This window comes from Tupaia chinensis, unplaced genomic scaffold (genome assembly GCF_000334495.1).
Source record: "Tupaia chinensis unplaced genomic scaffold, TupChi_1.0 Scaffold000410_1, whole genome shotgun sequence".
Lineage (NCBI taxonomy): Eukaryota > Metazoa > Chordata > Mammalia > Scandentia > Tupaiidae > Tupaia > Tupaia belangeri.
The window spans coordinates 847,342-868,503 of record NW_006159915.1 but is presented as its reverse complement, the minus strand read 5'-3'; the positions used below and the strand labels follow the sequence as shown (position 1 = coordinate 868,503).

The 21,162-nt window shown below is 34.8% G+C and overlaps 1 protein-coding gene across 1 annotated transcript in view; it reads right to left on the bottom strand.

Moving 5' to 3' along the window:
- HDAC9 (histone deacetylase 9) overlaps nt 1-21,162 on the bottom strand; it is an 865,518-nt gene that overhangs the window by 133,926 nt on the left and 710,430 nt on the right. Inside the window, exon 22 of the mRNA XM_027774184.1 lies at nt 17,765-17,883. Within this exon, the coding sequence (XP_027629985.1) occupies nt 17,765-17,883 (119 nt within the window). The remainder of the gene's footprint in view (nt 1-17,764; nt 17,884-21,162) is intronic.

Genomic DNA, 21,162 nt, shown 5'->3' with positions numbered 1-21,162 from the left:
TGACGGCATGCAGAATGAAAGGAAAAACAATTGCAGCATGACCAAGCCCTGCTGGGGACTTCTCTCCCTCTCTCTCTTTCTCTTTGTCTTGCACATGTGCACATATGCCTGCTGGCAAAAAAAGGAACAAAAGCAAGACGCAAATTGAGAACTGTTCAACTCCCATATATGAGCAATATGCTGTGTATATATTAAACTTATTATAATCCAGAGGCACATGAAAATGTTAAGACTAATATTATCTATTCTATGTTGAATGTTAGTTAAATATTGGTCTTGAGGTTGAGACGTTTTAAATGAGTCATCTAATTTAACTTTCACGAACCTATAAAATACACACTTCTATTTGCAAAGGAGGAAACTAAGGCCCACTGAAAGGTAAAGTAAGTTGCTCAAGGTCACACAATTTGAAAAGTGACAGAATTGACTGTTTTAGAAAGTTATTACTTCAGAGAAAAGAGAAAAATAGATTAATGTTATAGACTTCAAATACACTTTAAACTAGGCCATTATAATTTTTTAGTATTACTTTTTTTTTTCAGTTTTTTGGCATAGGGTACATACACTCATCAGAGACAGAGAAAGACAGAGAGAGAGAAAGTGAGAAACCATCACCTGGGAGGTGGGGAATGGCTACACTGCAGTCCCTGCATTCTCCTGGGATTTTGAACATGCATACACATGGCCCAGCGTGTTTTTTTTTTCCAAGCAATTTACATTCTTTATTGCAAAGCGGAGTTTTGTAGCACATCGGATGCAGCTTTCTTTATATTTTTTAATTTAAAAATTTACTTATTTTTTTAATTTATATTTAATCACTATATATCTTTACAGTATACAACAGATTTTTCCAGCATGAATATGGCGCATATCAGTCAAGACAAAGACACATACCATATACATTATCATCAGCAAAACAATGTTCATTTTCTGTCAATTAAAGGTAGTTTTTCCAGCTCCCCTCTCTCCCTTCCTCTATTACCCACCCCGTATTACTCCTATTCTTATTATGTCTAATATCCATGGTTGCCCTCCTGACTACTGTACCTCCCAAACTTTCCATTTCTGCTATAGAGCACAGACTTTTGGTATACCTTGAGTGGGGACATACAAAGTCTGTCTTTCATACTCTGGCTTACTTCACTAAGCATAAGTCTTCCATATTTGTATACTTTGCATCAAATGTCAGCGTCTCATTTTTTTTTTTATAGCTGAGTAGTATTCCATAGAGTACACATTTTTCCAATCTACTTGTCTATTTTTAGATATTTGGGTTGATTCCATGTCCTAGCAATTGTAAATAATGTTTCGATAAATGTGGATGTGCAAGTGTTTTTCTAACTAAGGGTTTTCTATGTTTTGGGTAAATACCTAAGAGTAAAATTACCAGGTCATGTGGTAGTTCTATTTGTAGGTTTCTGAGGAACCTCCATATAGTTCTCCACAATGGTTGTACTAATTTGCATTAATTCCTATGAATAGTGTAGGTTATGTTCCCTTTTCACCATAGCCCCATCAACACTTATAATTATTTATTTATTTAATTTTAGCCATTCTGACCGGGGTTAAGTGGTATCTCATTGTGGTTTTGATCTGACCATGGTTCAAGTTCTGGACCCACAGGCTTAAAACTGATTGTGTGTGCCAAAAATCCCAAGAGGAGAATGGAGAAGGGATTGTGGCGTGGCCATTTGCCTTGACTTAAAACTCATTTTGGGCACATGTGCACGTGTGTGTGCCAAAAATCCCAAGAGGAGAATGGAGAAGGGATTGTGGCATGGCCATTTGCCTTGACAATTGATTTCTCATTTTCTGTCTCTCTGTCTCTCTTCCTGTCTCTCTGGTAAGGATACATACCTTATACCAAAAATCTCTCTCTCAAAAACAAAACAAAACAAAACAATCAGAAACCAATTACTTTACCTTACTTACAGTGATCATCATAATAAAGAATCAGAGTCTATGATCATGGAGATTTTAGGGCAACAATAAACAATTTTTATATGAACTAAGAGCAAACTCATAGAGAATTGACTATTTAAATTTTTTCTTGATAGTATTTTCTATTCTTTTATTTTTAATTAATTAATTAACTTTTTAGGTTTTCTCCATAGGGCACATATGCCTGCGGGGGAGAGGGGGATTGAGAATTCACCCCTTGGGTGTGAATTGGTCCACACCACAATCCCTTCCTTATTTTGTTAAGTTTGGAAAGAAAATATAAACTGCAAACATAAGCTACAATTTTGGTATAGCCTTTGGTTAAGATCTTTAAAAATATGTCAAAAAGTAAAACGTATATTTCATTTACTCTAAGATTCCACCAACTGTGAAATAAAATAATTGTCACCTTTATTTTATATTTTGTAATTTCTTGCCTTTAATCATTATACATATTTATAGTGCACAATGTGTTTTTTTCTAAGTATGTATGCAATACATTACAATCAAATCAATATTACCATATACATAATTTTCAACAGAGAACTGTACATTTTTGTCTGTTAAGTGTTTGCCTCCTGAGCCCCTGCCACACAGCCATTGCTTTCCTCTCCCTTCCATATGGTTTCTGATATCTACACATGTCATTCCTACTATTACATCTTTGGATCTTTCAGTTTCTGCCAGAATGCAGACATTCACTATATACTGAGTGGGGATATACAGTGTTTGTGTTTCATAGTCTGGTTTACTACACTTGGAACTAAATCTTCTAGATTCTTCCAGTTTGTATCAAATGACAGGATCTTACAGTTCCTAGTGGCTGAGTGTGTACATGTGCCACAGTTTTTCAATCCAGTCATCAGTTCTTGTGCACTTAGGTTGATTTCATGACTTAGTAATTATGAATAATGCTGCAATAAACATGGACAAACAAGTGTCTTCCCTAATGAATGTTTTTTTCTTTTCTTTGGGTTAAAACCCAGGAGTGAAATTACTGGGTCTTAGGGTAGTTCTATTTTTAGGTTTTTGAGGAACCTCTATATTGTTTTCCACATGGCTGTGATAATTTACATTCTAATAAAAAGTGTAGAAGTGTTCCCTTTTCACCACGTCCTCATATTCCTTATTTTGTTGATCACAGTCATTCTGACTGGGGTTAAATGGTATCTCATTGTGTTTTGGATTTGCATTCTCCTTTGATAAGAGATATTGAACATTTTTTATAAGCATTTTTGCCATTGATGTATCTTCCTTAGACATGTGTAAAGTGTATAGAGTTTACTAAATCTTTAAACTCATTTTCCCATTTTAAAATTGTATTATTTATTTTATTTGTTGTTATTTTTGTAGGTGAGCTGATTGAATTCCCTATATATTCTAGTTACCAATTTTGCAACTGATACAGTTTACAAATATTTTCTCCCATTCTTAGGGGTGTCTCTTCACTCTGATTTTTGTTTCCTTTGCTGTGCAGAAGCTTTTTTAGGTTGATGTAATCCCACTTGTCTATTTGTAGAATTATTTATTGTGTTTTAGGAGTCTTATTTATGAAATCTTTGCCTACTCTAATGTCTTCAAGATGCTCCCCTATGTTTCCTACCAGTAGTTTCACAGTTTGAGGTTTTATGTTTAGATCTTTGATCCATTTTGAGTTGACTTTAGTTAATGATAAAATAATTCTTGCTGTTTTTATTGCAGCTTTGTAATATATTAAGAGGTCAGGTAATGGGATGCTTCCTGTTTTATTCTTTTTTTTTTGCATAGTTTTGCCTTGAAAATAAGGACTTTTTATGATTTCAGACAAATTTTATTTATTAGTCTTTTTATTTCTGTGAAGAATGTCACTGGTAATGTGATCAAAACTGCATCGATTTGGAAATTAGTTTGGGCAAAATTTATGTTTTGATTGTATTGATTCTTTCTATCCAGCAGTGGATGTCTTTCCATTTTTTTGTATCATACTAAATTTCATTTTTCACAGTTTTCCTGATAGATGTTTTCAGCTCTTTGGTTAGATTTATTTTTAGAATTTTTTTGTTTTGTTTTGTATTGTTATTTCTTTTCTGTCTCTTGTAAATGGAGTTGTTTTCTTCAATTCTGCCTCAGTCTGTTCATTATTGGTGTATAAAATACTAAATATTTTTGTATCATGCACTTTACTGATTTTTAAGATAACTTCTAGCAGATAGTTGTATGGATTTTTTTGGATTTTCTATCTATACAATCATGTCGACTGCAAATAGGGACAATTTTACTTTTCTTCTTTTTTTTTAAAGAATTATTTATTTATTATTATTATTATTTTTAATAGTATCTTTCACATGAGTTTTGCCAGAGAAAGATGGGGAGAGAGAGAGAGGGAGAGAGAGAGTAAGAAAGCAAGCCCCCAGGTCCAGGATTCAAACCATGGCCAGCCATGTGGGAATTCCAGCACCTTAATCACCATGCCACCTGCTGCCCCCCCCCCTTTTTTTAAGGAATTATTAATTAATTATTATTATTATTTACTTCTTTTTCACTTAAAATACCTTTTATAGTGCTCTCTGGTCTGACTGCATTTGCTAAGACTTCCTGTGCTACGGTGAAAAGGAGAGGAGAAAGTGGACATCCCTATCTTAACCTAATTTTTAGTGGGAAAGCTTCGAGCTTTTCCCCACTCAGTGCAATGTTGGCAATAGTTCTGTCATATATGGATTTTACTGTGTTAAGAAATAACCTGTTCATGCCTATTCTGCTGAGAATCCTAATCACGAAGAAATGTATTTTATCAAATACTTTTTCTGTATTTTATATGATCTTTGCTTCTGTTAATGATGTATTACATTATTATTTTGCATATGTTGGCTCATCCTTGCATCCCTGGGTTAAAGCCCACCTGGTCATGGTGTATAATCTTTTTTAATGCGCTGTTGCATACAATTTGCTAGTATCTTTTTGAGAATTTTTGCATCTGTACATGACCATTTATTAAAAATTATTCTCTTGATTAATTATAGAACACATTCACTCATGCATGAGAGTGGGAGAAACAGATACACAGAGAGAGAGACAGAGAGAGAGAGAGAGAGAGAAAGTGTCGCTGGAACGCCATCTACAGGGTCTGACCACACCACAATCCACTTCCTTCAGTCTTCCAGACCATTGGATACTGGGCAGTTGCCCGTGATTTTGGTGTGTTTCAGGTTGAACAGTTGGGGGATTCAAACCATAGGTGACCATTATTTTATATACTGCTATGGATATAATAATAATAATAAAAGACAATATAACACTGAAATGCCATCAAATGTGAGGCATCCCAATGTCAGACATTCTAATATGTAATAGTACATTTTATTATTAATAAAATATGGTACCTATTTTAATGTTTAGTTCAGCTTGTATCCTCACTTGCGGTAAACTTTGTTTATGACTTTTCTTTTACAAATTATATGTAAGGGAACAGCAGTTAGCGTAATGGCTGTGTCGCTGGACTGCCATGTAGTCGACTGCGGTTTGAGTCCTGGACCCGATGGCTTAAACTCACACCGGGTGCGTGTGCATGCATGCCCAAGATCCTGGGAGGAGAGTGGAGGAGAAGGGATTGTGGCATAGCCATCCCCCCTGGGGGGTGATTTCTCGCTTTCTGTCTCTGTCTCTGTCTGTCTGGCGAGCACATGCGCTCTATAGCAAAAACCTCTCCAAAAAAAAATGATATGTATTATTTTTAGTTACATTTAATCACTATATATCTTTACAGTGTACAATATGAATACAGTATGAATATAGTTTATATTAGTCAAGTAAAAGTTATTACCATATACATTATCAACAAATACCTTTTTACTTTTATGTCTATTAAATGTTTTGTTTGTTTTTTCCTGAGTCCCTCCCGTTCTTAACCCATATTATGCACCCACTATTCCCTCCCCATGTATTTTCTTCTTATAAGCAATGTTGATTAGGTACCAGTTGTAGTACGTTTATAGTAATTTTGTTCTACACAGTTAAGTAGTATTCGTTATTTAAGTCTAAGGATGGTTTCATGACATTAGTTACTAAACACTGCAAATGAAAAGTAATTATCTACAACTTGCTATCTAAATTTGTCAAATGGTGTAAGGAAACAGGAAATCAAATTAAAAAATTAGGCAAGAAAATTAGCAAAAGGAGATAGTAGTACTCATTCACTTGAATAAATTTTGTTTGGTTGTCACTTGGAAATAAAATCATTTCTAATCTAAGTTTTTTTTTAATATTCTGGCATGTTTTTCTTAATTAGTTATGTTGCATATGTTTGCTATTCTATGTATAAATAAGCTATATATATATATAAATGTCTTACAAATTTGCTGCTCTATGTCTTTGTTTTTGTTTGTTTGTTTGTTTTGTTTTTTTGGGTTTTTTATTTTTTTTTTTTTGAGAGATTTTTTCACTGTTTTTTTTTTTTTTTTTTTTTTTTTTTTTTTTTGCTACAGGGCATGTGCGCTCGCCGAACAGACAGAGACAGAGAGACAGAAATTGAGAAATCATCCCCCAGGAGGGATTGCCACACCAATCCCTTCTCCTCTATTCTCCTTTTGGGATCTTGGGCATGCACGCACACGTGCCCGGCATGAGTTTTAAGCCACTGGGTCTGGGACACAAACCACGGTCAACTACGTGGGAGTCCAATGACATAGCCATTACCCTAACTGCCAGTCCCGCTGCTCTATGTCTTTGTAAGAAGTCATGTACTTGTTTGAGAGTATAACAGAGGGATAAGTAATATGTAAAACTTTCAGGCCAAACAGTAAATCCCTGATTGGTTCTTGCACAGAAGGCCACATAAAAAACTAATGAAAATGGTTTGCAAATGGGTAATATAGTAGTAAATCTCTACTTGACTTTTTGACTTAGAAAATTTTACGCAGTTATTTGACATATTTCTAATAACTTATTAAAGTAGAAAGTATATGAAGATGTAAGTCAAGAGACATGAGAAAAGGTTGCAGTTTTGTTATTCAGTTTTGTGACTTAGGAAAGCCACCTATTTTCCTGCCACTTCTTCTAAAATTAAAAATTCAAATGACTTTTAAATACTCTTTTATGATTTCAGTGTAATAAAATCCAAGAATATAATAACAATACAAAAATATAAAAAGGGGTTGTTTATGTATATTACCTCATTTAACCATATAAATGAAATTAATGCAGAGAAATTTTGAACATAGTGTCTAACACAGTAAACATGTGATAGCCAGCAAGTATTATTATTCTATCATCAATAACAATAATACTGCCGAAATGAAATTAATGTTCTCTTTCCAGTCAAGAAAACAATCTTCAAAAGATTGAATGACATTCCTGTGGTCATTCAGAGGGCACAGGCCAGAATTATAACTGCTGCACAATCAAGCTGTGCTTTCAACTACAGAACCATAGTGCCCTCCACAGTCTCCAAAGCATAGCCAATCAGAATAGGTTTGAATAGAAAAAAATCTTTTAAATTTAAATTTTAATTTCCCAAATATAGCTTGAAACATCTCAAGTAATACTTTATGTATATGCTATTCCTAGCCTACTTTCCCCTACATTTTGTATTACACTTGAAGAATATCAGTATACATTCTCTACTATGCCAATTTTAACTAGAAAAGAGTACAACATAAAAAAATTAAAATATAGAGGAGGAAGGATTAGTTGAGTTGCTGGGTACATATGTTAGTAAGAGATAAGGGGCATGAACTATGAAAAATAGTCAAGGCAAAATAAAAAAAAAATAGTCAAGTCAAATAGAGGCATTTTTCCTCTTCTTTTGCTGTGTCTCTCCATGTTTTTAAGTACTACATAGTAACAAAACAAAACTCCAAACTGCTTAAAATCACCAATGTAAGGTAATAATAACAAATAGAGAGACTTGTAAAAGGATGTTCACTTCAGCATTGTTTATAACTGTGAAAACTGGAAAGAACTTAAAGCTCCATTAATAAGAGAACCAATACAATACACTATGATACATGTATATAATAACTTACTATATAGCAATTTAAAGGATATGTAAATAATTATGAGTATGTGTTAAAACAAAGATATTAAACCCAAAATTAGTAAATTGCATAAACTACAAGTACAGAATAATTTTTTAGTACTTGCCTTCTGCTATATATGTTAAATTAGAAACCATACTCACTAAAATAATATGCATTTGTAGTGTGTATGTGTGTGTGTGTGTGTGTGTGTGTGTGTGAGTGAGCAAACACTAGAAGGATACAGGAAAATTAACAGCAGACAGAAAGGGAAGAGGAATAGCAGCAAGGGTTATAGAAAAATCCATATTTATCTGCAATTTTAATTTCTTTTATAAACAAAAGACTTGGAATACATATAAGAAAATATTTGTTATCCATTCTAAATGAAGGAAATAAAGTTTGTTAGGAATAATTCTTTGTATTATTTTTCATCTCTTAAATTATTCAAAATTCTGAAAACATTTTTTAATAGGTGTATGGTTTGAAACAAAACTCCTGAGTTTTCAGATTGCACCAGTTTTTTCTCTAAAACAATGACTTATCAATATATAAATTCATAACTTTAAGCTTGTTAATTGTTCACATTCTCCAAAGTTTGTCTCCACTTTGTTGATTGTTTCCTCTGCTGAGCAGAAACTTTTTAGTTTGACCATTTCATAGGTCTAATTTTGCTTTCCTTAGCTGCTTTTGGGATCTTATCCAAGAAAAATAATTGCCCAGATTATTGTCATGGCTCTTTTTTCCTATATTTTCTTCTACTAGCTTTACAGTTTTAGGTCTTACATTTATGTCTATAATTTATTTGAGTTGATTTTTGTATGTGGTTTGAGTTAAGGGTCTAATTTTATTCTTCTGTGCATAGATACTCAGTTTTCCCAGCATCATTTATTGAACAGACTGCTTTTTCCCCATTGTGTGTTCTCAGCATCTTTGTCAAAAATAAATTGACCGTTAAGTATGTGAATTTATTTCTGGGATCTCTATTTCATTCCATTGGTCTATGTGTCTGTTTGTAGGCCAGTACCATGCTACTTTGATTACTATAGCTTTGTAGTAGATTTTTAATTTGGTAGTGTGGTGCCTCCAGCATTGTTCTTTTTGCTTGATTTCTTTGGCTTTTCAGAGTCTTTTGTGGTTACATTAAAATTTCAGTATTGTTTTGCTATTTTTATAAAAAAGTCATTGTAAATTTAACAGGAATTACATTGTATCTAAAGATAGTTTGGGGTAGTAAAAACACTTAAACAACATTAATTCTTCATTCCATGAACAGGGCTATTTCTCCATTTATTTATATCTTCTTCATTTCTTTAATCAGTGTTTCATAATTTCCATTGTTCAGATCTTTCACCTCCTTGTTTAAACTTATTCCTAAGATTTTTTGTAGCTATTATAAATGGTATTAATTTTTATGATAGTTCATTGCTAGTATATAGAAGCACCACAAATTTTTGTATATTGATACTGTATTAACTTTTTGTTCTAATGGTTTTTTACTGGAGTATTTACTTTTTATACACGCGAGCATATCATCTGCAATTTAACTTCTTCCTTGCCTATTTTGAATGCTTTTTATTTCTTTCTTTAGCCAAATTTTTTTCTGGCTAGGACTTTCAGTGCTATGTTCAATAGAAGTGGTGAGAGTTGGCATCTTTGCCTTGTCTCTGAGCTCAAGGGAAAAGATTTCAACTTTTCACCACTGAGCATAATGTTAGCCATGGACCTGTCATATATTGCCTTTATTACATTGAGGTAAAGTCTTTCTATACCTAATTTTTTCATTTTTATTATGAAATGTTTTTTAATATTGTCAAATGTCTCTTTTTGTATCTCTCGAGATGATCACATGGTTTTGTCTTTCATCCTGTTATCACATTTAATTATTTGCCTACGTTGAATCATCCTGATTTCCAGGGATAAATACCACTTAATTATGGTACAAAGGTCTTGTTTTTTTTTTTTTTGAGGGATTTTTGCTATTGGGCACATGTGCTCACCGGAGAGACAGAGAGACAGAAAGTGAGAAATCACCCCCCAGGGAGGATGGCCACGCCGCAATCCCCTCTCCTCTGTTCTCCTCCTGGGATCTTGGGCACACATGCACACGCGCCTGGCGGGAGTTTAAGCCGCCAGGTCCGGGACACGAACCGCAGTCGACTACATGGGAGTCCAATGACATAGCCATTGCGCTAACTGCTGGTCCCGGTACAAAGGTCTTGATTACGCTACTGAATTTGGTTTAATAGTTTTTTGGTTGAGAATTATTTTCCTGTTTTTTTGTTTGTTTGTTTGGTTTTTTTTTTTGAGGGATTTTTGCTATTGGGCACATGTGCTCACCGGAGAGACAGAGAGACAGAAAGTGAGAAATCACTCCCCAACTGATGCCCAGTGGGGATGGTAATGCCACAATCCCTTCTCTTTCATTCTCCTCTCAGGATTCTGGGTAGGCATGCACATACATGCACCCAGCATGAGGGTCAAGCCACTGGTCCAGGACTTGAACTGTCTTGATCAGGGGAAATTCAGTGCTCCAACCACTACTCCACCTACTGGCCCCTTTTTCCTGATTTTAAAGTGTGTTCATTTCTGATTCTTAACTGTGTTTCTGATAGTACAAGTACTAAAAGCACACCACTGTATAATTTAATCCTGCTTGGCATATTAGTAATATCAAGAGCAGAGTAAGTCTCAATATACTAAATCAAAATGCATACCTTACAGGCAGGCAAGGACTGAGGTATCATCACTACAAAACAATAAGTGCTTTACATTCTTTTAAAAACATTGTTATTTATTTTTGCTGCTCCTAGATTAAAATAAAGTAGGAATCTATAAAAAATAAAATATGAAATGCAGGCACTTCTCTTTCTAACCTGACTTTTAATAAAATGAATAGTTCAAAGGGTCTTGAAAAAGTTTATGGAAAATGTGTACTATGGAAAAATATGGCATGCATTTCTAAATTTTTTGCACCAAAATTAATGTTTGTTTTGATTCCATTTTCAATTAACTTTTTTTTTTGAGAGGTTTTTGCTATAGGTTGCGTGCGCTCACCAGAAAGACAGAGAGAGACAGAGAGACAGAAAGCGAGAAATCACCCCCCACAGGGGATGGCCATGCCACAATCCTTTCTCCTCCATTCTCCTCTCGGGATCTTGGGCACGCAAGCACATGTGCCCGGCATGAGTTTTAAGCCACCGGGTCTGGGACGCGAACCACGGTAGACTACATGGGAGTTCAGCAACATAGTCATTATGCTAACTGCTGGTCCCATTTTCACTGAACTTTTGAAGTCTCTTCATATACTTATATGAATAAGAATTTCCAGTCATCCTTTCATGTTGCTAAAATTAGAGTTTAAAATAGCTTTAAACAAATCACAGCATTTCTATCATGTCTTGCATTCAAATATACCATGTAAATGCTCAATCTTTTATTGAATGTTTGGAATTGTTAAAATATCAACAATAAAACGAAAAAGTATTAACTCACAATACTTGTATTATATGTATACTTTATGTCTTTCTACTCCACTTCTTTTCCTTGACTAAGAAACTGACTTGATAACAAAATTAATGAGGGTCAAAGTTGAGATCTGAATATAGACCTAATACCAATACACTCTCTTTTCATTCTTCATGTTTATTTCACGCGTATATTTAAAGGATCCAATCATCTCCAACTATGTTTCTTTTTCTGAATAAGGATGAATGAGTTTATTTCCCCTATTAGATTCCAGCAGGTGATAATGGCAAAGACTTAGCATTTTTTCTCAAGACTTCCTTTCACAAAAAAGCTGATTTCTGCATTTATTATTTATATTCTTCTCAATACTATTTATATTGGAGATAAATATTAAGCAAGTGACCACCATCAGAAGCAATTTCAGAAACACAAGTTTGTGTTAAATAAGATATTATATGAGATAAGAATGTGTGGTTCAAGAACTTGAAAGAAATGGCAGTGGTGAAGGGATAGCAGTGATCCATCCCTCCCAGCGCGCACGCACACACACACACACACACACACACACAAGTCATGACATCTTAGTTAAAATAAAATCAAATGGAGTAGAAGAAAGCACTGAACTTACTTTAAAAGTCAGGGGTTAATTTTAACTTCACTTAAAAACAGACAAACAAAACCCATAAACCAAATTCTACTTAGACAATGTTCTAGGTACTGGGTCAATTTTGGAAAACATAGCACAGAGATTTGTGAGAGAGGTTACTCTGATGATACTTGGACAGGAGAATACCTCAAATGATCAATGCTGCATGATACTCCCCAAGTTTATATTCTAATCAAAAATAACTGAAGCAACCAGGTTTAAGATTGACCCTTCATGAAATGGTATCTGGCAGGTGTCTTCTAGACCTTTCTCCACACCTGTTTGCTGTGGCCAAAAACTTATGAGAGGACAAGTCATTTAATCTTTAATTACAGGTAAATAATCAATGATGTAACTATCAAACAGAACCATCATGGTAGCTATAATAGAATTACTTTTTTTCTCTTTTTTTTTGGAGAGATTTTCACTGTAGGGCGCGTGCGCTCGCCAGACAGACAGAGAGAGACATAGAGACAGAAAGCGAGAAATCACCCCCCAGGGGGGATGGTCACGCCGCAATCCCTTCTCCTCCATTCTCCTCTTGGGATCTTGGGCACGCACGCACACGCGCCCGGCGTGAGTTTTAAGCCACCGGGTCCGGGACACGAACCGCGGTCGACTACGTGGGAGTCCAGCGACATAGCCATTACGCTAACTGCTGGTTCCCAATAGAATTACTTTTTAAAACTCTAATCAGGTAATAAATAAAATACATAAATAAATGCATCAAGTTTATTATAGGTTTTGACAGTGTGGGCAAAAGTAGAGACTTATGACAGCCATTGATATTTTTGCTTTAGAGTGCATGCGTACGCCAGAGAGATGGAGAGACAGAAAGCAAGAAATCACCCCCCAGGGGTATGGTCATGTGGCAATCCCTTCTCCTCCATTCTCCTTGCAGGATTTTGTACATGCAAGCACATGTCCCAGCATAAGTTTTAAGTCACTGGGTTCGAGACTTGAACCACAGTCGACTACATTGGAGTCCAGCGATGTAATCATTATGCCATCTGCTGGCCCCCATTGACATTCAGTGAGAAAAGCACAAGGAAAAACAGAAGTCAATATCACCAATGTACTTACTTCTGGTTCAGTCTATACTCAACTCTGTGAACAAATAAAACATATAGGTGGAAGGCATTCTGAACTGAACATTCTTTGGTGTGTGTGTGTGTGTGTATGTGCATGAATTTATGCCATGTGCACAGGGAATACAACATATACATGCATTATTAGCAGATAATTAGCAGACCAACAGAACCTCTTAAGTTTAACAAAGTTTGTTTCTAGCCATTTATGAATTTCAATTGAATTAGCACTACATATTTTTTAGATTTATTTTTAGAGAATCGACTAATCAAGGTATAATTGCATTTCCCCAAAGAAAACACAAAGGTAAATGTGAATTTATTTCTGTAGGTGTCTGCCTCCAAACAGTGCTCTCTCCCTGTCATATAGACATGCACAGGAGTGGAGGGGGCAGGAATGACAGGCTCACAAAAAGAAGTAAGGCTTGCCATCAGGAAGATGGTAAGAAATATTTGATATTTTTTTCTCCCAACTCTTAGTTATTCTTTACTTGTCAAAAATAACATTTGTGTATTTGCTGAAAGAAATATCTCCTGTCTCACAAACTGTAATATGTTTATAAAAAAATGTATCTTACATGTTTATAAAAGGAACATAGTTGTCCTCAGGCATGGCTATCATCTCCCAAATGACTGGTGCGTTATTTCAAAGAAAGAAACAATCTCACTCATGATAAAAACAATTTCCATATACAAATTCAGTGCCTGCCAATAAAATAGAGAGTCTATATATGTATTGAAAGTATATATATATATATATATAGTTGTAAAATAAATTTAAACTAAAGGACTTTAAAAAAAAATGTGACAACACTGTAAAGCCAGGGGGTGCTGCAATATGGTGAATCAATTTTACTTTTTGAACATGGCACTTAGTTGTCATGACGACCTTCTTATACTGTAACCTGAAAACAATTAGGTCTGAATCAGAGTATTTAGAAAGATAAACTGATAATGTCAAGGTAATATTTAACGCCCAGTTTAGGGCAGGACGCAAAGGTGTTTATTACTTTCAGATTGGGGTTTAGCTTAAGATCTTAATTGAAATAACAGCATGGATTCTAAATAAATAATTTAGGTAATTTCTTTAAAATTTCAGTACAAACCAGTCCTGATAGTATTTTTGTAGTTTCATAACAAAGAACACTGACCGTATAAAGTGACAGAAGAAGAGAGGAAGAATAAAAGTAGCACCAGCCAGGATCTATCTATATATAGAAATACCTAATATATATGTATATTGGAATATCTAATTAGCTATATATACATACATCTATATATAGAAATATCTAATATATATGTATATTGGAATATCTAATTAGCTATATATATATAGCTATATCTATATCTAATACATATATATATATATATATATATATAGCTAATTAGATATTTCAATACAAAGAAAAACCCTACATGTTTTGACTTGATGTCACTTTTCAGAGATGTCAAATGAAATTATTTTAAAAGATTGATTCAATGTGCTAATAAAACATCATTTTAGTATCACTGATGGGGTAGTATCCTCAAAACCACTCTCTAAAATAATCAAATATTCTATCAATACTTGAAGCAAGAATGCATTTTGCCAGAATTGAAAAATCTTATGAAAGGAATTTGGTTTTAATCTTACTTTTTCACTTCATAGTTTAGTCCATTTCTTTTTTTTTTTCTCTAAGTTTACTTATTTATTTATTTCATGACAGAGAGAGATGAAGAAAGAGAGAGAAAGAGACACAGCCCCCCAATAGAGTCTTCACTGGTCCATCCTCAACCTCAGCCAGTTAGGATCATGATGAGAACTTGGTTCACAAACTAGGACCCTCTCATCACAGGGCACTAAGGCTACTGTGCCACTCCAGTTGGAAGAGATTTTAACCTAATTCTAGTTTCATTTGGGAGCTTGCCCTAAATGGAGGATCACTTTTGGCATAAAATAATGAGATATAGAAAGATAGAGATAGATTTTTGCTATGGAGCACAGCACTCACTGGAGAAACAGAGAGAGAGAAAGTGAGAAATCATGCTTCTCCTCCATTCTCCTCTCAGCATTTTGGGAACACATGCTCATGTGGCTGGCATAAGTTTCAAATTGCCAGGTCCAGGACTCGAACTGCAGTTGGTCATGTGGGAGTCCAGCGCTTTAACCACTATGCCACCTGCTGGCCCTGAGAGCCTAGTATTAATTGCTTGTCCAGAACTTTCAGACCAAAGCAGTATGAAACATCAGCCAAGTGATTAGAAAACAGAGACACGCTTGGTGACCCATTTAAGGGATAACCATAGAGCTATCAAGTCATCCCAGCTCTCACATAGTTAGTGTGCAAGGTATCTGGAAAATATGACGGCAAGCTCAGGCCTACGTGATATCTATATATAGCACCTCAGGTATAAGGCTCTGTTGCTTCTCATTTAGGAACCACGGGACTAGTAAGTGTCTATCACAGACTATTTGTGGAGACAAGTCTTGGCCACAAATACAGCTTCTGGATTATGAGTACAAATTTTCTATTCTCATGCATTTTACCAAAAAAAAAAAAAATCAGTCCAGTCAATACTTTATGCAGTGTCGCCTAACTACAAATTCAGAATAAGCATTTTGATTTTTAACCACAATTATTTCAGATGGTAAACTAAATTAATTTCCTCCTCGATGGGCTATATGACCTACATGAGAGAGCCTCTAGCATAGACTTTTTGAATTTTGAAACCCTCACTCTAAAGGTCAATTATCATATCACTTAAAATTCATGTCTGTTTATTTTTCTTGGAACATAGACACCTGGAAAGAAAGCAAATGGTCTTTTGCGTAAAAATTATAGCCAAGGGAAGAAACAATATATATGCAGGGGTTGCGGGTAGGCAAAAATATGTTGGAGAGATTGTAGACAAATTTATTCTAGAATAGAAAGCAACAAAGAGTTCTTTACAAATTGATAAAATTATACATTAAGTGGATAAAAATATATTGAAGGATTTATTGCATTGTACTGAAGCTCAAAGTGGTAGAACCTCTGTCCCTTCTATCTATAATTCTTCCCTTCTCCACCCTCCCCCCCCAAAAAAAAAACAATACATGCTGCTATTACATTTTATTTTACTTTCCAAGATGACACTTGAGATTTAAACTTGATTTGGCTAAAAATGAACAAACAAGTGAACAAAAACATTAGTCCCTTCCAGCTAGTTCTGAGAAACGAACTTGTTACAATTTGCTTCACTGGCAAAGAGAAAGACTAGAAGATAGATATTTCTTCTTCCTAAAGGAGATTCTGGGATTTAATGGCAAGGGATACTTTTTTTTAAGATTTGTCTTTGCTTCTTATGTGTTTTATATCATTTGATTTTTACCTCAATTTGGGGTACAAACTTTAGTTTTTCTTTAGATTCAGCTATTCACCAGTCTTGACTTAAATGAGATTTATCTGCAGTGAAAACATTTGTTGGATTTGAGTAGAGTTCCATGAAGAACAGAAAGAATAGGATCATAAAGATATTTGATATAAATTAAACACCTCTCTATTCAGTTTTATCAACATTATTATTACTATGTTTTGTCTTTGCAGAGTTGCCTGTTTTAATATGTTTTTAATACATAATGAGACACCAAGAACCCTGAGTAAATAATAGACGTTAAAAATAGCTACTACCTAACAATGTTACTGGAACAATTAGAGTGCAGAAAACTCTCTCACATAAGAAGCCAACTAAAAACAAAGGTTGGCATGATGCTGTTTCTTTGGTTCTTTTCAAATTAATACAGCATAGTTGCTCCAAACACATCTCTCCCACTTCAAACTATTTCAGTTGTTTTTGTTTTGTTTGCTTTTCAAATCCCCCTAAAATATGCAGTAGTGGATCCTATTCTTTTTACAACTTTTTTCTTGTTGTTCTTTTTAAAATAGATGTCCATAGTGCCAGCATGCATTTGTATGTGTGGATTATACTTATATCTTTTTATTCCACAGAGAGTAAGGTTATTATTTTTAAAGAAAGCCTCATTATAATCAGATTCCATTAGGTCATGTTCTTCAAATGCAATATAAAGCAAAATACATTTTTTCATTTGTGTTTGGTGGCTAAGCAGCACAGCCCAAAAGTTCATCTTTGTAACACAGCAGAAGACTAGTGGAGATTCTGAGGGTTGCCCATAGACATGTACAGACTTTCTAAGAAAGGGGAGTTACACCTTCATGTTCAATCCTGGAAGAGCATAACATCACTGAGAAACAGTATTTTTCCCTGTATGCAGTGAAATCAGAACTGTAACTTCCATTCTCCTTGCAAAAACTCTGGGAAACTTTTTCTAGATTCATGGGCCTCTCAAGCATTCAGTGTATTTAAAACAGAAGCCCTATCAGGTCTGCCTTTAAATGCAAAATGGGACTCCTGAACAACATAAAGTTTCTGAACTGTCTCATCATATCCAACAAAGAAAGCAGTTCAACAGTTTTTCTCAAAGGTCAACTTCTACAGAGATATGAATCTGACAAAGCAATAAACACTATCAAAATCATTTTCAAATGTCTCACCAAAGGTTACTGGACATAGTTAAGCGTGTTGTCTACCTTAAACATCTAAAAGGTGTTATGGTATCATCGTATTTCAAAAGTCGTGAAAGAGATACTTACATTTTGCTGTCACTTTGTACCCCCCTAGAGGAGGAGTATGGCCTTCTAATGCATCAAATCCAGCGGAAACTAGGACCATGTCTGGATCAAACTCTTTGGCCACAGGCCTCACGACAGTCCTGCACAGTTAAAAGGCAACCGGTCACATATGGGAATGGTGCATACCTTTAAAAATTGTCCTGTGAAAATGACTTGGCACAACCTCAAGAACTTCCCAAGAATAAAGTAAAGGGGGAAAAAAAACACGATTTGAATGGTTCAAAAACTTATCAATTCCTTAATACTGAATCACTGTTATTTTAGCTTCCCATTTTTTTTCTTTCATCTTCCTTCTCCAAATTGAAAAAAAAAAATGCTTTGCAGGTACATTCTAAAGCTCGTCATATTACACACACATCTGTGGCTGTTTTATCCCACTGCCTATAAAAAAAACTGCTTCTTCCAAGGGAGTGACTAATGTTTTACAGAGGAGAGTCAAAGCTTTAGTGAAAACCCGGCTTGCTCCAGTTAGTGAGAACTTGGTGTAAATTTGAACTATAAATTTCTTTTGGGAAAAAGTTTGCTTTCCCAACTTTTTAAAAAAAGCATTTTTAAATATTTGTCATGGTAGGGGGTGACTCTTGCAAAGGAAAAATACGAAATTCCTTTAATAGAATCCAGACTCTGTTAAGTGAGTCCAAGGTCAGACACACCAGGAATGTGGCAGCCTCATCCATGACAGCAACTCCTGCCCCCGCCCCCACCTTCAGCACTTCCATCCTCTACCTTCTCAAAGCTCCCTAACCCGTCTAATCAGTTCTGGTTAGAGAGAGGATTAGTGGATGCCTCTGAGCTGTATAAAATCAAAATGTGTGCTTTATGTAGGCCTCAATATCAGTATAACATCATAAAAATTCAAATTAAAAAAAAATCTAAATGAAATGGGGAAACTGTGCACTACTGTGTACTCAAAAAATAGTAAGATCCCTAGTGTGTGTTTGTGAACAATACCTAAAATAAATATTAAAATACTTATATTGGTGTAATGACATGATTAATTCTTTTGATTTTATGGTTTGAAATTTCCCAGATTTTATACAATAATCACATACAATTTTAAAATACACACACACCCCTATATATATATATATATATATATATATACACACACACACATACATATACACATATATATACACACATATACACGTATTATTATTTTTAATTTGCCAGAGTGCTTATATGCTTGCCCAAGAGAGACAGAAAGTGAACCCTGCCCCGCCATGAGGGATGGTCACACCATAATTCCTTCTGCCCATTTCTCCTTTTGGAATTTTGGACAAGCATTCACATGCGCCTGGCAAATTTTTCAAGCCATCAGGTTTGAAACTCAATCTGTATAGTTAGCTATGTGGGACCCAGCTGCCTTAACTACCATGCCACTGGTTGACTCTAATTTTGTTTTAAAAATTTAATTTCATGTCATAAATAAGTAATTGTTGAAGTCATAAAATTGAAAATCAAATATTTAAGGGGCTGGCAGGTGCTGTGATGGTTAAGGTGCTGGATTCCCACATGGCCAAATGCAGTTCAAGTCCCAGACCTAGCAGCTTGCTTTCTCATTTTCCTTCTCACTCTCTCTCTCTGCCCCTCTCTGGTCAAATTAAAAAAGAAAGAAAGAAAATTAATAAATAAATAATTCTTCTAGATTTTTTTAAAAAAAGTAAAAAACCAAATATTTAATTAATATATGTCTATAAACGAATGAGCTTTTTTCTAGGAAATACACTACTGTCATAAAAAGTCCATCCTTCAAGCTCATAAATGTATCTATAAGGGACTCCATGGCACCCCTTCCTACAACCGGAAAACCACATAAACCTGAATCGACCCATCATCTTTTCTTCAATAAAATTAAGAATCTCTAATATAGCTACATTGTCAGGAAAGATATTATATTCTTCCTCTTCCCAATAAAACCTACTCTTACATTGTATTTTTCACAATTGCCATATATAATCAATTCATTATTTTTCATATGAATAGAATAGCCATGTGTTATGTGTGTTAAGATAACACATATTGGAACAAGTTCTTTCCAAGAATCAAGATAGTCTATTTAATTTGATTAATCAAATTACTCTCTTGGAGAAAAAAAATAATATTCTTACAAAAACTTGTAGTTAGATAATTGAACAAGGTTGCCCATCCAATTATATGCATCAGAATATGAATTTCCCATCTTCTTTCCTTCTATTAGAAGGTCATGACTCCCTTTTCCCCAGTTAATCTACATTTGCCTAAGTTTACCCACTTTTTAAAGAATTATTTTATTTAACTGCATTTATTTATACATTTCTTTTTTTTTTTTTTTTTGGAGAGGTTTTTGCTATAGGGAGCGTGTGCTCGTCAGACAGACAGAGAGAGACATAGAGACAGAAAGCGAGAAAGCACCCCCAGAGGGGATGGTCACGCTGCAATCCCTTCTTCTCCATTCTCCTCCCGGGATCTTGGGCATGCACGCACACGCGTCTGGTGTGAATTTTAAGCCACCGGGCCAGGACGTGAACTGCGGTCCACTATGTGGGAGTCCAGTGACATAACCATTACACTAACTGCTGGTTCCCTATTTATACATTTCTTAATTTTAATTTGACGAGAGAGAGAGAGAGAGAGAGAGAGGAAGCAAGCCACCAGGTTCAGGCCTCGAACTGTAGTCACCCATGTGGGAATTCAGCACCTTTAACCACCACGCCATCTGCTGGCCCAGTTTACCCATTTTTAAGGCACAGTTAACTTATTACCTTTCTCTAAACACCTCTTTTTACATATAGATATTAAATACATGTGTATAGTTTTAGAAGGATCAGGAGACAGGACAAGAGATGACAGGAAGCAAGGATTGCCAACATAATTTTAGACTATAGTACATATAGAGATAATCTACAGAATATTAGTGCCTACAGAGAAACAGCATGATAATTGAGACAATATTTCCCTCTTTTTGAAAAAAATTAACTGATCAAAGAGATAATACCCAGAGAGTCTGATGGTTGTGTGTCCTTTGAACCAACAGTCAGCTTGCTTTTTACAATTTTTCTATAGTGAATGTTATAGGGTATCATCATTCAACAGGCCTAATTGGGTACTTTTCTTTTCAGTGCTCCCTCCTCAACTATGATGGACTGCCTCCATTTGTTTAAAGAAAGCTTCTACTATCAAAGACAACAAAAATAGCATGCAAAGAAAGAAAAAGAAAGAGAATTCAGAAAAGTCCAGAGAAAATACATGAAAGAATATAATTTCAAAATTATCATTATCCTTAAAAACATTAGCTAGTATGTTTATAAAATGAGGAGGCTGCTACTAGAAGGAAATAAAGAGAGAAAGAGAGAGAGAAAGAGAGAAAGAGAGAGAGA